General features: G+C 43.2%; 1 protein-coding gene across 1 annotated transcript; it reads left to right on the plus strand.

Annotated features, from left to right (window-relative positions):
- Positions 1-703: 703 nt before the first annotated feature.
- Positions 704-9,161, plus strand: TAGAP (T cell activation RhoGTPase activating protein; the record flags this gene model as incomplete). The annotated part of the gene is made up of 10 exons (XM_082855870.1): positions 704-780; positions 1,432-1,516; positions 1,604-1,657; positions 1,971-2,037; positions 3,298-3,464; positions 4,155-4,316; positions 4,796-4,905; positions 6,323-6,518; positions 7,102-7,216; positions 7,891-9,161. The coding sequence occupies exons 2-10, from the start codon at positions 1,490-1,492 to the stop codon at positions 9,159-9,161; spliced, it is 2,169 nt and encodes a 722-aa protein (XP_082711996.1). The 5' UTR covers positions 704-780; positions 1,432-1,489.
- Positions 9,162-11,689: the final 2,528 nt, after the last annotated feature.

Genomic DNA, 11,689 nt, shown 5'->3' on the forward strand with positions numbered 1-11,689 from the left:
TGCTTTCGAATGGTCTGACCAAAGGAATTTTTTGTTTACCTCCCATGACAGAATTAGATCTAATCTGACTATGACCTAAGTACTGAGTTAGGGAAAGAAGAGGTTAATATGTTGACAGCCTGCTCTGGTGGACTCTTTCTAATTCCAGACCTGGCTTTGGATGGTGACTACTTTTCAAAAGAGGCGGCGTGTCTTGGGTTTCTTAGAGGGACAACATCCCGCACCTAGAGGGTGCTTATCAATGTATAGTGACTGGAGAACAGAGGAGATGGTGGGTGGGAGGGGAGACAGCACCCAAACAGGATACAAAAAAAAGGGCACCTGAAATTACCACTTTAGAAAATACAATGATGTTTACGTACGGAATAACACAATTTCTTATTCATACATCCCACCTATGACATTAATCAGAGCCTTCACCTATGGCCATATGTCATCTTTTCCACTCTTAGTAGTTTACAGATGTCTTGCTTTGAAGTGGAAGAAGAAGAAGAAAAAAAAAAGAACCAGAGCTGCCCTAAAAGGAATGAGGAAGTGAGAGCTCTACAGTGTCTGGCTGACTCTGTCCCGGTGACAGCCCGTGATGTTCTTTCCGGTCTCAGTAATATTCTGAATTTCCACCTGCCCGCCCCCTCTCCCTTATAACACAGAACTTGTGAAGTTAGAGCAGTTCAGTCTCCTCACTGATGGTGGATTAGTTGGAGCAGAGTGTCATGCTGTTTCTCCCATTTTCCACAGTTCACGGGAGGTAAAAGAAGTCTGGGTGGAGGCCCTCCGAGGGTAAGTACCATAAATTAACGTGACAAGACAGTGAGCTGCCTAGCGGGTCACTGGGCTTTAAGATCTTATCCAACAGAAAACAGTGACACCGTGGAATATGCAACAAATAGCGTTATAAAGAATAAACACATAACGTGAAGCCTGCACTTTTGGGGTATAGGAATTCTGTACAATTCTGTTATCTTTGTTGTATGTCTGCTGTAAGTAGCATCCTGGGAATACGTTTTTTCCTTTTCCAGTTAGATGAGAAAATCTGTGCAAAGCACTTAATACAGTGCCCCGACACACAGTGAGCTCTCCAAATAAGAGTTAGTTGTTATTGTAATTGTTATTCAGGTTATCTCCTGATGGGAACGTAATAAATGAATAACAAAGTTTGTCATGATGAAGATATCAGGTTTAAAACATTTAGAAATAAGTGTGTTCAGATGTTGCGTTTAATAGCATAAGACATCTGGTCACATATAACTGACTTTATTTTTTTAACATCTTTATTGGAGTATAATTGCTTTACAATGGTGTGTAACTGACTTTAAAAGAAAACTTTTCTAGCCAGTAGTTTCAAACTTTGTGTTTAATCAGAGTGGCACTGAAATTGGCCAACGCATTACACGCATCCCTCCTAACTTCTTCCCATATGATATCTCGTAGACAGAGCCAAGGCCGCACAGGAGCAAAGCTCATCGCTGGACAGTCAGCCCAAACTCTCATGAAGTTGACAAGCAGCTGTCATGCTGTATGCGCCCTTCTTACATTTATTAATTCATGTTTTCTCATGGCAAGAGTCAAAGAGGTTTACCTAATTCAGTGTTTTCTCTTTTAGTCAAAAACACTAAAGGCCAGTAATATGGAGACATTAATTGAATGTGGATCAGAGGTAAGAAAGCAATGTTTAAAACTTTTTATCTGCACTGTGAGATGGAAAACTTTATTTTAACTGAATATCATTTGTATTGTTTAGTTATCAGGAGAGAAAATCAACATAATAAGTGTAGTAAATTAAAGACGAATATTAATTGAGATCTTCTATCATGATAAGCAGGACATTAACACTGATTCTGGAAGATAGAAAAAATTAACGGACGCTTGACTAGTTTTTGATATGAATAAAATGTTGAATGTATTTTGTGGGGAAAGACTGGGCAGATTTCTTCAGTCGTTATTTTAAACTAAAATAAATCTATTTTTAGGGTGACATCAAGGAACATCCTCTGTTGGCATCATGTGAGAGCGAAAACAGTCTTTGCCAGCTAATTGGTGAGTTTTGAAAACATACAGATCTTTTATGTAGAGGTTCTTAGTTTGCCAAACCACAGTGCTTTACTAGGAATTATTTTTCTAAGTGTTCTTTTAAAGACCACAGAACATTAACACTTGCATGGCAGGAAGGCTCCAGCTCACTAGAGAGCCAGCGCTCTGATAGAAAAGATCTTCCCTAAGCTAACCCCCCAGCTCTCCAGAGGGGTTTTAATGGAGTTACAGGTCTCCTGGTATTTATGTTTTGACAATTAAAATGTGCATACATGTGAAAAATACACAGTTGCCTGTACCACTCTTGCCCTCCTCTAACGGAGAATGATTCTAAGAGCACATGAAGCAATTGTTACTAATCTCCAATCCCAAAGAACCCACCGTTCAATTTTTTCCACAATTCATTCCATTATAAAGTAACCCTGACCCAGTTCTCCTGAACTATGAGGACAAGCCAGTTCTCTATCCATCCTCCTCCACTTGATGGTATAAAAAGTATAGAAACATATGCCAGTGCATTTAGAATATGTAGCTTTTATAATTAGAAAAAAAAGGAGGAGAAAACAGAGAAAGAAGGAAACTTGTTAGACGTTATACCCGTTGCACACGTCTTCAGGCTTTTGCAAGGATAAAATTTCTTGGTAAAAGGTCTAGGTTCAAACCTTCCTGCAGCAATTTGTGCCCGCCCTTCCCTAAAGCATCCACTGGGAAAACCCTGCAGGTGACTGTAGACAGATGGCGTGGTGTAGCTCCCCCTAGTGGTGAGTGTTAGCATGGCCACAGAGGTTTGTTTAACGGCCCGCCCAGTGTAGAGCCTTCAAAATGGTCTTGAGCAAGTCACTTCCTCTTCCTATAAGTTTCATTTTCTTCACTAGTTAAAGGAAGAAATTAAAATAATCTATTTCACATCAGCAATATCCACCGTGGTTATTAAGGTCAATATGCTAAGATGGTTGTTTATGATCTGCTTAGTTAGGTTTTGCTCATTTTCTGTAGCAAACAGCTGGTAAAGCGTAAAAACAGGAAAGGTGGAGTCTTTGAGGAACCTTGGTGTTGCTGTTTAGGGGCTGGCTGCCCTGGTAACAATGCAGTTGTTTTTCAGGTTGATTTTTCTAGATTAAGATTCACACCCTTTGCTTTCTCGGTTTTTCAATATTATTTGTCCCACACGGCAAACCATAGATGACAATATCCGTTGTCTTATCTGGATCCTTGCTTACCAATATTTTAATCTAATTTCTCTTTGCTTTGTTTTCTTGGCTGTAGAAATTAAGAAGAGAAAGAAGGTGTTGAACTGGCTCTTTCTCATGAGAAGGCTTTCTTCTTCATCAGATTTTTCTGGGGCTTCAGAGCCAGAATTGAGGTCATCCCTATTTGATCAGCCCTTGTCAGCTATCTGCAGTGACAATGACACACTCCCCAGACCCATTCAGGTAGGTGCACACTCACGCGTGGACCTACTTCGGTTTCCTGCCAGCTGTGAAAAGTCCTCGGGAAATCTGAACGGCACTCTCAATGCTAAACTTGTTGGGGCCAATCTTTAGGGTTTTTTCCCACGTTTGGAAATGGTGCTCCCACTTAGGAATGCAGTCAGCAGAACACCTGGCTGCTTACATCCCAGAAATCAGTTGTATTTGCCACTGAGCTCAGGTTGATGGTCCCTCCATCCTTCTAACCTCATGGAGAGAAGAATGCTGAAAATGTGTAGCTTCTGAGAAATCAAGAGACAGAGATTTATAGAGTTTATGATCAGAAATCCAATGTTTATATGGAATGACTTGAAAGGAGAGAGGCCTGAAATAGTCTTAGAATGTGCAAATTCCAGCTTTCACAATTTACCTCCTCTTAGAAAAATGGCAGGGCCGAGGGAGACAGTTGATAGCAACCAGACTGAAAGGAAAAACTGGCATTAACAGTCTCTTGTTAAGACTGTCTTAGGATCCTGGAGAACTAACTTTTATGGAGAGGATGTTTTATAACAGGTAAAGTTAGATACTGTTCATGTCCACTACTTTAATTCTTTTTCTCCTACCCAAACATAGATTTTTCCTGTGTTAGTAGCAGTGAAGCGTGTCTTCAAACCAAGGGTAACCACCTCCTATTTCTATACCCCTTTCCTTTAGGATATTCTCACTATACTATGCCTTAAAGGCCCTTCCACTGAAGGAATATTCAGGAAAGCAGCCAACGAGAAAGCCCGTAAAGAGCTTAAGGAAGAGCTCAACTCCGGAGGCGTGGTGGATCTGAAAAGTCTCCCCGTGCACCTCCTGGCAGTGGTCTTTAAGGTGAGTTCACAGCATTGGTGCCAAATGACCTGCTGATGGGCTCTCACACATGGACGCTCAGGAAGTAAGATATGGGCTCTTTACCCTACAAAGCAAAGGAAACTGATCTTAGAGTTTAATTTTTTTACTTAAGCCTTTATTTATTGGTATAAGCATCTCTGTGACCCCAGATTCCAACAGAAAGTGATGCATTAAATTCCCCCTAAGGAAATTTACTTGAGGAAAAGCACTTGGATCGTCCCATGGCCGAGTCCATTCCCCTAAGTCTGGTGGCCCCCTGGATGATGGCCTTACTGCACCTGTTGTTAGGAAGCTGCTGAGAGACAAGTCAGGTGAGAGATTTCTCCAGGCTAATGAATGCAGGAAGGAAAGGGCACAGCTTATGCAGGGGATGAGCACAGAGTCCCTGAGATTTGACAAACGAGGTGGAATGATGGCAGCACATTGTGTAACATGAACGGTCCCCTCCCACCCTCCAGGACTTCCTCAGAAGTATCCCACTGAAGCTCCTGTCCTGCGACCTGTTTGAGGAGTGGATGGGTGCCCTGGAGAAGCAGAGTGAAGAGGACAGGATCGAGGCCCTGAAGCAGTAAGTTGCCAGCCTCGTCCCCAGAGGCCAGGCCCGCACAGTCTCCATCCTTTGATTCTGCACATACCTGTCAGAGTGGTTTACGTATATTGCAATGTTTAGGGAGTTCAAGTGGCATTGCTCATCCACTCCCAGAATACAAATCTAGAGGTACCCTGGAAATTTTTAAAAAGTAGTTTTAGCCAAATGAAAGGAAGCACCTCTTCAAAAGATAGAAAGCGGACTTCAGTACTCACAAATCCCAAGAGGTGGGGAGTATAAAAATATAAGTAGTTCAAGAAAGTATGGAACAAACTCATAGATGAAAGCCTCAAAGCAGGGTAACCAGCCAGGTGTAGGAATCTGGGGTCTCCTTAACCTGTACACTGGTGTCACGCAAAGCAACTATTCTCCCACAGAACATCCCTTAAAGCATAGTAAACAATCTGGAAGGGGTTGTTTGTTCATAAAATTCCATAGCATGTTTCATATTCTTATAATTAACCCAAATGAAAACTACATAAAAACAAATTCCAACCACAGCAAAAACAATTCCATATATAAATGGAAGTGTGACCTGTTAGAGACTAGGAAATCTTAAACACCCAACGCTAAAATAACAGCGCTTTTGCCAAATCCTATGAAAGTCTGTCTATATATTATGATTGTCTCACATGGCTAAATATTTTCAATGAAATATTTATTGAATTGAAGACATTAGTGTGTCTGTCCCTACGATTATCACAGTAAGTTTCTGCTTACAGACACAAAGCTCTTTCATAACAATATCTTCTTATGAGAAATGAACGATCCTTATGTTAGAGACACCATTTCATTTTCTGAAGCTATGAAGCTTTACAATTCTAATTTATTAGTAGTAGAGCCAATGTTGCCATTTAAGTGCTGCTATCACAATTTTTATGAACATGCTCTTATAAACTGATTTAATCTCCATAAAGATTTCTCAGAATGGTATAAAAATGTGTCCTCTTCATTTGATGAGCACAGTTTTTAAAAAGGCAAATGATTGTATTCTTTAAAAAAAATAGTCGTGCAGTGTTAGAAGCAGAAAGACATTCTACATGGCTAAATGGTTGCTCAACAAAATGATTTTCAAGATGTATTAAACTATGTATTTTACTGCAGGAGTTAATATTTCGTAACTTAAGGTCTATGTAAAGCATAAAGGGCCATGTTATCGGTGTCCTGATCACAAAGGCCAGTTTTTAGGGCTTCAGGATCTTGTGGTTAACTGACTCATTCCGTGTCAGTTGCCACTGGAAGTGTCTGAATGAACGTTTCACAATGTCTCTTGTGAAAATGAACCTTCCTCATTTTAAAGGAAGTCTGGGTTAGGCAGAAACTTTCAACTTGCCACCCTCAAGCTAGACAGGCTGTGAGCCTCCCCTAAAACCAGCCTTCCCGAACCCCATTCCAGGGTTGCAGATAAGCTCCCGCAGCCCAACCACCTGCTGCTCAAGCACCTGCTCTCCGTGCTCCACGTCATCAGCAAGAACTCTGAGGTCAACAGGATGGATGCCAGCAATCTCGCCATCTGCATCGGGCCCAATGTGCTGAGCCCGGAGAATGAGCAAAACCTGTCATTCGAAGCCCGGAGAGACCTGAATGATAAGGTTCGTTTCTGTCTATTTCTAAGAAACTCATCATCCGTTTGCAAAAGCCAAGCAATAAAATGCCCGTGAACTTCTCTGACTCAGTCGAGATCATGGTGAAAATACGAAAGGCAAGTGCTTTGGTCATAGTTCCATTCCCTTGGGTGTGTACACTGGATGAAACTGAGTAAAGCTAGGCCTGCATCTTCTATCATCCTACGAGACAGAGGACAATCGATATCCATCTTTTACATGACTGTGTCCCAGGATGGAAAGGCCCTTTCACTTTTCTCTCTTTCGTGCATCACACACCGTCAGCTCAGCTACCAATTTGGGAGACTCCTTAAATGAAAATTTTTGTTACTTTAATGTAATATATTTTTTAAAATTCACAAATTAAAAGTGCATGTCTCAAAAATAATTTTCATATAGGTGATTGTTACCAATTTTCCGGATGCTCCTTTCAGACACATAAAGATCTCTCATGACCATTTTGGCACCTCCCTAACTGCTGACCCCCGCTATGTCCCCATTCTTAACCACCTTCCTTTAAAAATAAATAAAGGTCTCATTAAGCTGACAACCTGTTAACTTTTCCTCACAGGTTAAGACACTGGTGGAATTCCTCATCGACAACTGCTTTGAAATATTTGGGGAGAACATGCCAGGGCATTCCAGAATTGCTTCTGATGACTCCCTGGAACACACTGACAGTTCAGGTGCGGAAGGTGCTCTCAATTGATTCTGACTCTGGGGTCAAGTTCATGGCCAGCTACCAGTCCAGACCAGTATTGTAAAGCATCCCTGGTATCTGAAGCAGAAGTCACCTTCACACATCACCAAATCAGAGTAGACTCCAGTCTGTAGGGAAGTCATTAAACACGGAAACTTTTCTCTCGCGTTTTCCTGCACTGTTTCCTCGGGCTGCAGACACTCAGTCAGCTTCAGCCTGGAACCTTCCCCTTCCTCTTCTAAATCATGAAGCACTGCTAATTTTACTAAGTAACTTTTAGCTAGAGAGTTGGCATAAGAAGATTCTGTTTCCACACAGTGGAATATGGGTCTGTTAAAATGGGGATGGATCCAGTCAAAAGAGCCATCCAAGGGATCCGTTTTAAATTTCAGATCAATAAATTCTCAGTGGAATGCTGTTTTCTCTCCTTTCTCATTTCCTCCATCTCTCGCTTCATTTTCCTACTTATCTTCTCCACCTCAAAAGAGTAGATATGGAAAGAAACAGAATTTTAATGTGGCCAGTTTCTTTCACACCAAGCCCCAAATTAGAATCACCAAATCCCCTGGCACCATACTTGGAATAAGTAGGTGAACGGTACTTAGGTTTATTTCTAAAAGTGACTGAACGAAAGCTCAACCGTCCCTTAACTTCCCCCAGACGTGTCGACCCTGCAGAACGACTCGGCCTATGACAGCAACGACCCCGATCCTGACGCGGAGCCCAGCGCCGTGGGGTCCCTGAGCAGGTGGCCCCCAGGGTCCTCGGACCCGGCTGCCGGCCTGGAGCCCAGAGGCCCGCCGCACCCTTGGGAGCCCGTCCTCAGCAGTGCACCCAGACTGAAAGGCTCCCTCGGGCAACCAGACAGGAGGTACTCGGACCCCAGCACGGCGGCATCCTCGCAGGAGTGCCTTGAGGGCAGGAGAGCAAACCCGAAACTCACGCGAAGTGAGGATGACTTCACCGCGGCCCAGGCGGCCCCTTGTTTTGCAAGTGAGGAAGCCGAGGACCCATTTCCAGAGGAGGTGTTTCCTGCAGCGGAAGGCAAAACCCAGGGGCCGCGAGACCCGAGGGTGCAGAGCCCGGCTCAGGGTTTGGTGTCAGCGTGCACACTGACCCCCAAAGCCGTCTCCAGTGGCTCCCTGGACGTGCTCTCCGACAGCTCAGCCCTGGCTTCTCCTTCCAGTCCCAAAAGAAACTTCTTCACCAGACATCAGTCTTTCACAAAGACTGAGAAAAGTAAGCCCGACAGAGAAATAAAAAAACACTCCATGTCATTCTCCTTTGCCTCTCACCAAAAAGTGTTAACCAAAACCCGCAGCTCTGCTGTGGCTGCGAAATCCAAGGGCTGCGCCAGAGACCAGGTAAAGAAAGGTCTTAAAAAAGAAAGCCAGCTTGCCGGCCGAATCGTCCAAGAAAACTTGCCTGACACCCACGGCCAAACAGCTGTGGACTTTAACTCGGGGGCCCACTCCCTCTCGGTGGAGAACACGTTCCAGCCGGTGGATCAAAGGAGCCCTGGTGGCCCCCCCTCTTACGAGGAGGCCATTCGGTACCAGGCCTTGGAGCTCGCCACCTACGGGAGCCAAACAGTTGGCAGCATGAGGGCCAGGATGCTAAGCCTGGACGCCCGGCTACCGCCACCTCTTCCTGTCCACCACGGAGGGGACTCAAGAAATATATGCAGTCAGGATCCACTGGACGGGCCCCGACTGTGGCCCAGGACTGAGAGCTGGAAGCAGAGCAGGACTGTCTGTGCTTCTATAGACACGACAGGACAGGTGACTGTCACCAGGAGACCTGAGCTGCATCGGCTGAGAACTGTGTCTGAGTCTCAACAGAAGAACAAGCAGGCACTCCTGGCCTGGCGGTGTAGTCAGCCCGTCTTTGATGCTGATCAGTTCCGATTCGCTAAGGAATCCTACATCTAGGAGGTGGATCCATCACCCAGACACAGCGCGTGGCACCTCTGTACACACAAGGCTGTGTAAAGAGCTGCTCTTAGACTCTGTTTTCCAAAAAGTCGTGAATAAGCTCCGTTGGAAAGTTGTGTAGCTACCTCCTCGGAGAGGACAGCTACCCAGCTCCTCAACGGCACTCAGGCAGTGTCTGTGCCCCTGCATTTGTGCAACATGTAGCAAATGTATAAAATGCGTTCTAGACAAGGCGCTGGGTGCAAAGAGGTCTACGTTGATATGTGTATATATTTGTTTGTGAACTTGCGCTAAACTGCATGGCTGTTCTCTGCCTCCTGGGGCATTTTTCTAGTGGTTAGGGTTTAAAAATTGTCTTTTCTTTTCTTATGTTGCCTAAACAGTGTGCCAATTTTCATATTTTCCACAAACTCCATTTAGGGGAAAATGTTTAAGTCTCTGTTAGAAGTTTCCTCTAGTAAGCAGCTTTGTGATAACTAGTCACCATAGTAAGATGAAAGAAACAGCAAGGAATAGAGTTGTCACTGTTTGGAGTTACCAAAGGCATTGCAAGCTCCAGTAAAAGAAAAAGTTGTTGTTAATATGTATGAAAAATACTTCAATATGTCCTCTAATCATCTAATTTTAAATTTAGGTAAGTTAGTGAAAATGCATTATACTATGCAACATTAACTGATTTCTAGCACTTTGAGTTTCTTTGTAGTTCACTGGTGTCTTCTTCAATAGTGTGGAGGGAATTACTTTATATGCGTTGGCGGGCATAGGTACAACTTCAGTATAATCTCACTACAATAAATTGTCTTCCTTATTTCAAAGCAAAAATGTTCATTCTTTATTGATATGTTGCCTCTTCTCCCTCAGTTCGTAGAAACCCACCAAGAAAATCATTCACACATTGGTTCATTCAACAAGCATTTACTGAATATATATTCATTATCCTAGACTGATAGGCAGGGCAAGATGTGGATCTCATGTGTAAGAAAAAGAGACAATCCCTGTCCTCCAGAAATTTGCAAAACTCTCTTTAAGCCAAGTTTTTGGCAAACGGTCACTCAGAGGCCAGAAAATTTAGTATACAAATATAATATTTCCTGGTTTTAGTGAATTAAAGTTTTCAGCACTTTTAAAAACCTTATTTTTACGATGCTCAGTTTTCTTGATTGTTAGCAAACATAGTGGTAAAATGTCATATATTAGAACTTTCATGCTCAATGATTCAGGTATCTTGGAGACACTGGATCTGATTTTCCTTACTCTATCAATTTCTTTCATAAAACACTGCATGTTTTTGATTTGTTAAAGAAGTATTTTTGTGTTGGCTAGCTACCAGATGCTGAAGACGTAGTCTTTTGAGAAGTGATTTATTAGCAATGTGGTATAAAGTTTAAAATGTTCTAACCCAGATTGCTCAAGGCATTATGTTCAGACCCATTAATATCATTTAAATACTTTATTAAGCACCACCGATAAGACATAAATTTCAAGGGGCAGATACTCCCCCTCTGACCACTGACTTAAGAAAAGCAATTCTTTTCCAGAATTGGACACTAATAGTGATAGTACAGTCTTTAGTACCTATCAGTGCTGGGCACTGCACTAAGTATTTCAGGACTGGAAGAAAAATCCTCCATCATCTTTTTAGCAACTTCTCATCAAGAATCAGAGAGTTCTCATCAATAGACGACTAACACGATAAGCTAGGGAGCCTCCCATCTATTCCACGTTACCACTGACCTGACCTCCACATGACCCAACTCAGATCACAAAAACTCTACCCCCATTTCCTTATTTTACCAAAGTAGGAGTGAGACAGAAAGTCTTCTATTGCATATAAGTAGTCCAGTTTGTTGACGAACATTTATGAGCTTCTTGTAGTCAAGAAGCTACTATATTTGAACAGTGGAAGAAAAGGTATGGTGATGATTTCAAATACTTCACAGTGTGGTATTCCCACTTCTAACCACAGAGTCCACTAGCCTTTTAAAATAGGAAACCCAACCTTGTTCCCAAGCATGGTAGTCGGGTTGTCATAACAAAGTACCACAGACGAGTAGCTTAAACAACAGAAAAGTTCAATCTCACAGTTCTAGAGCCTAGAACTGAAATCAAGGTGTCGACAGAGGGCCCCCCCTTGCAGTGAGATTTGGGTGATATTTAAAAATGATACTATAGACAAGGACCCCAGAACACCACAGTTCTGTCCTCCGTGGACCGCCTAAAGGCCACATAGTCACAAATGGGCCTGACACTCCAATGCAAGGTATATGGTAAAAACGGGTTGGAAGCCAAGGCCTAAGTAGAGGCTTCAGCCTAAATCCGGGTCTGATCCCCAGCCTCCGAGCCCCGGGGCCTCCCCAGCACCGATGCGTTATCCTGCCTGGCCCAGCTTGGGAGGGATCCTGACCCTCTAACCAACGGAAGAGGCGAGGAGGCACATACACCTCATGTACCTGTTGGTGAACAACCAACATTCATGTCCTGGAATCTGGACGAACAGACTGGAATTCCTTCCTCTTGGGGAAGGT

This window comes from Leucopleurus acutus, assembly GCF_964270905.1.
Source record: "Leucopleurus acutus genome assembly, chromosome: 15".
Classification (NCBI taxonomy): Eukaryota; Metazoa; Chordata; class Mammalia; order Artiodactyla; family Delphinidae; genus Leucopleurus; species Leucopleurus acutus.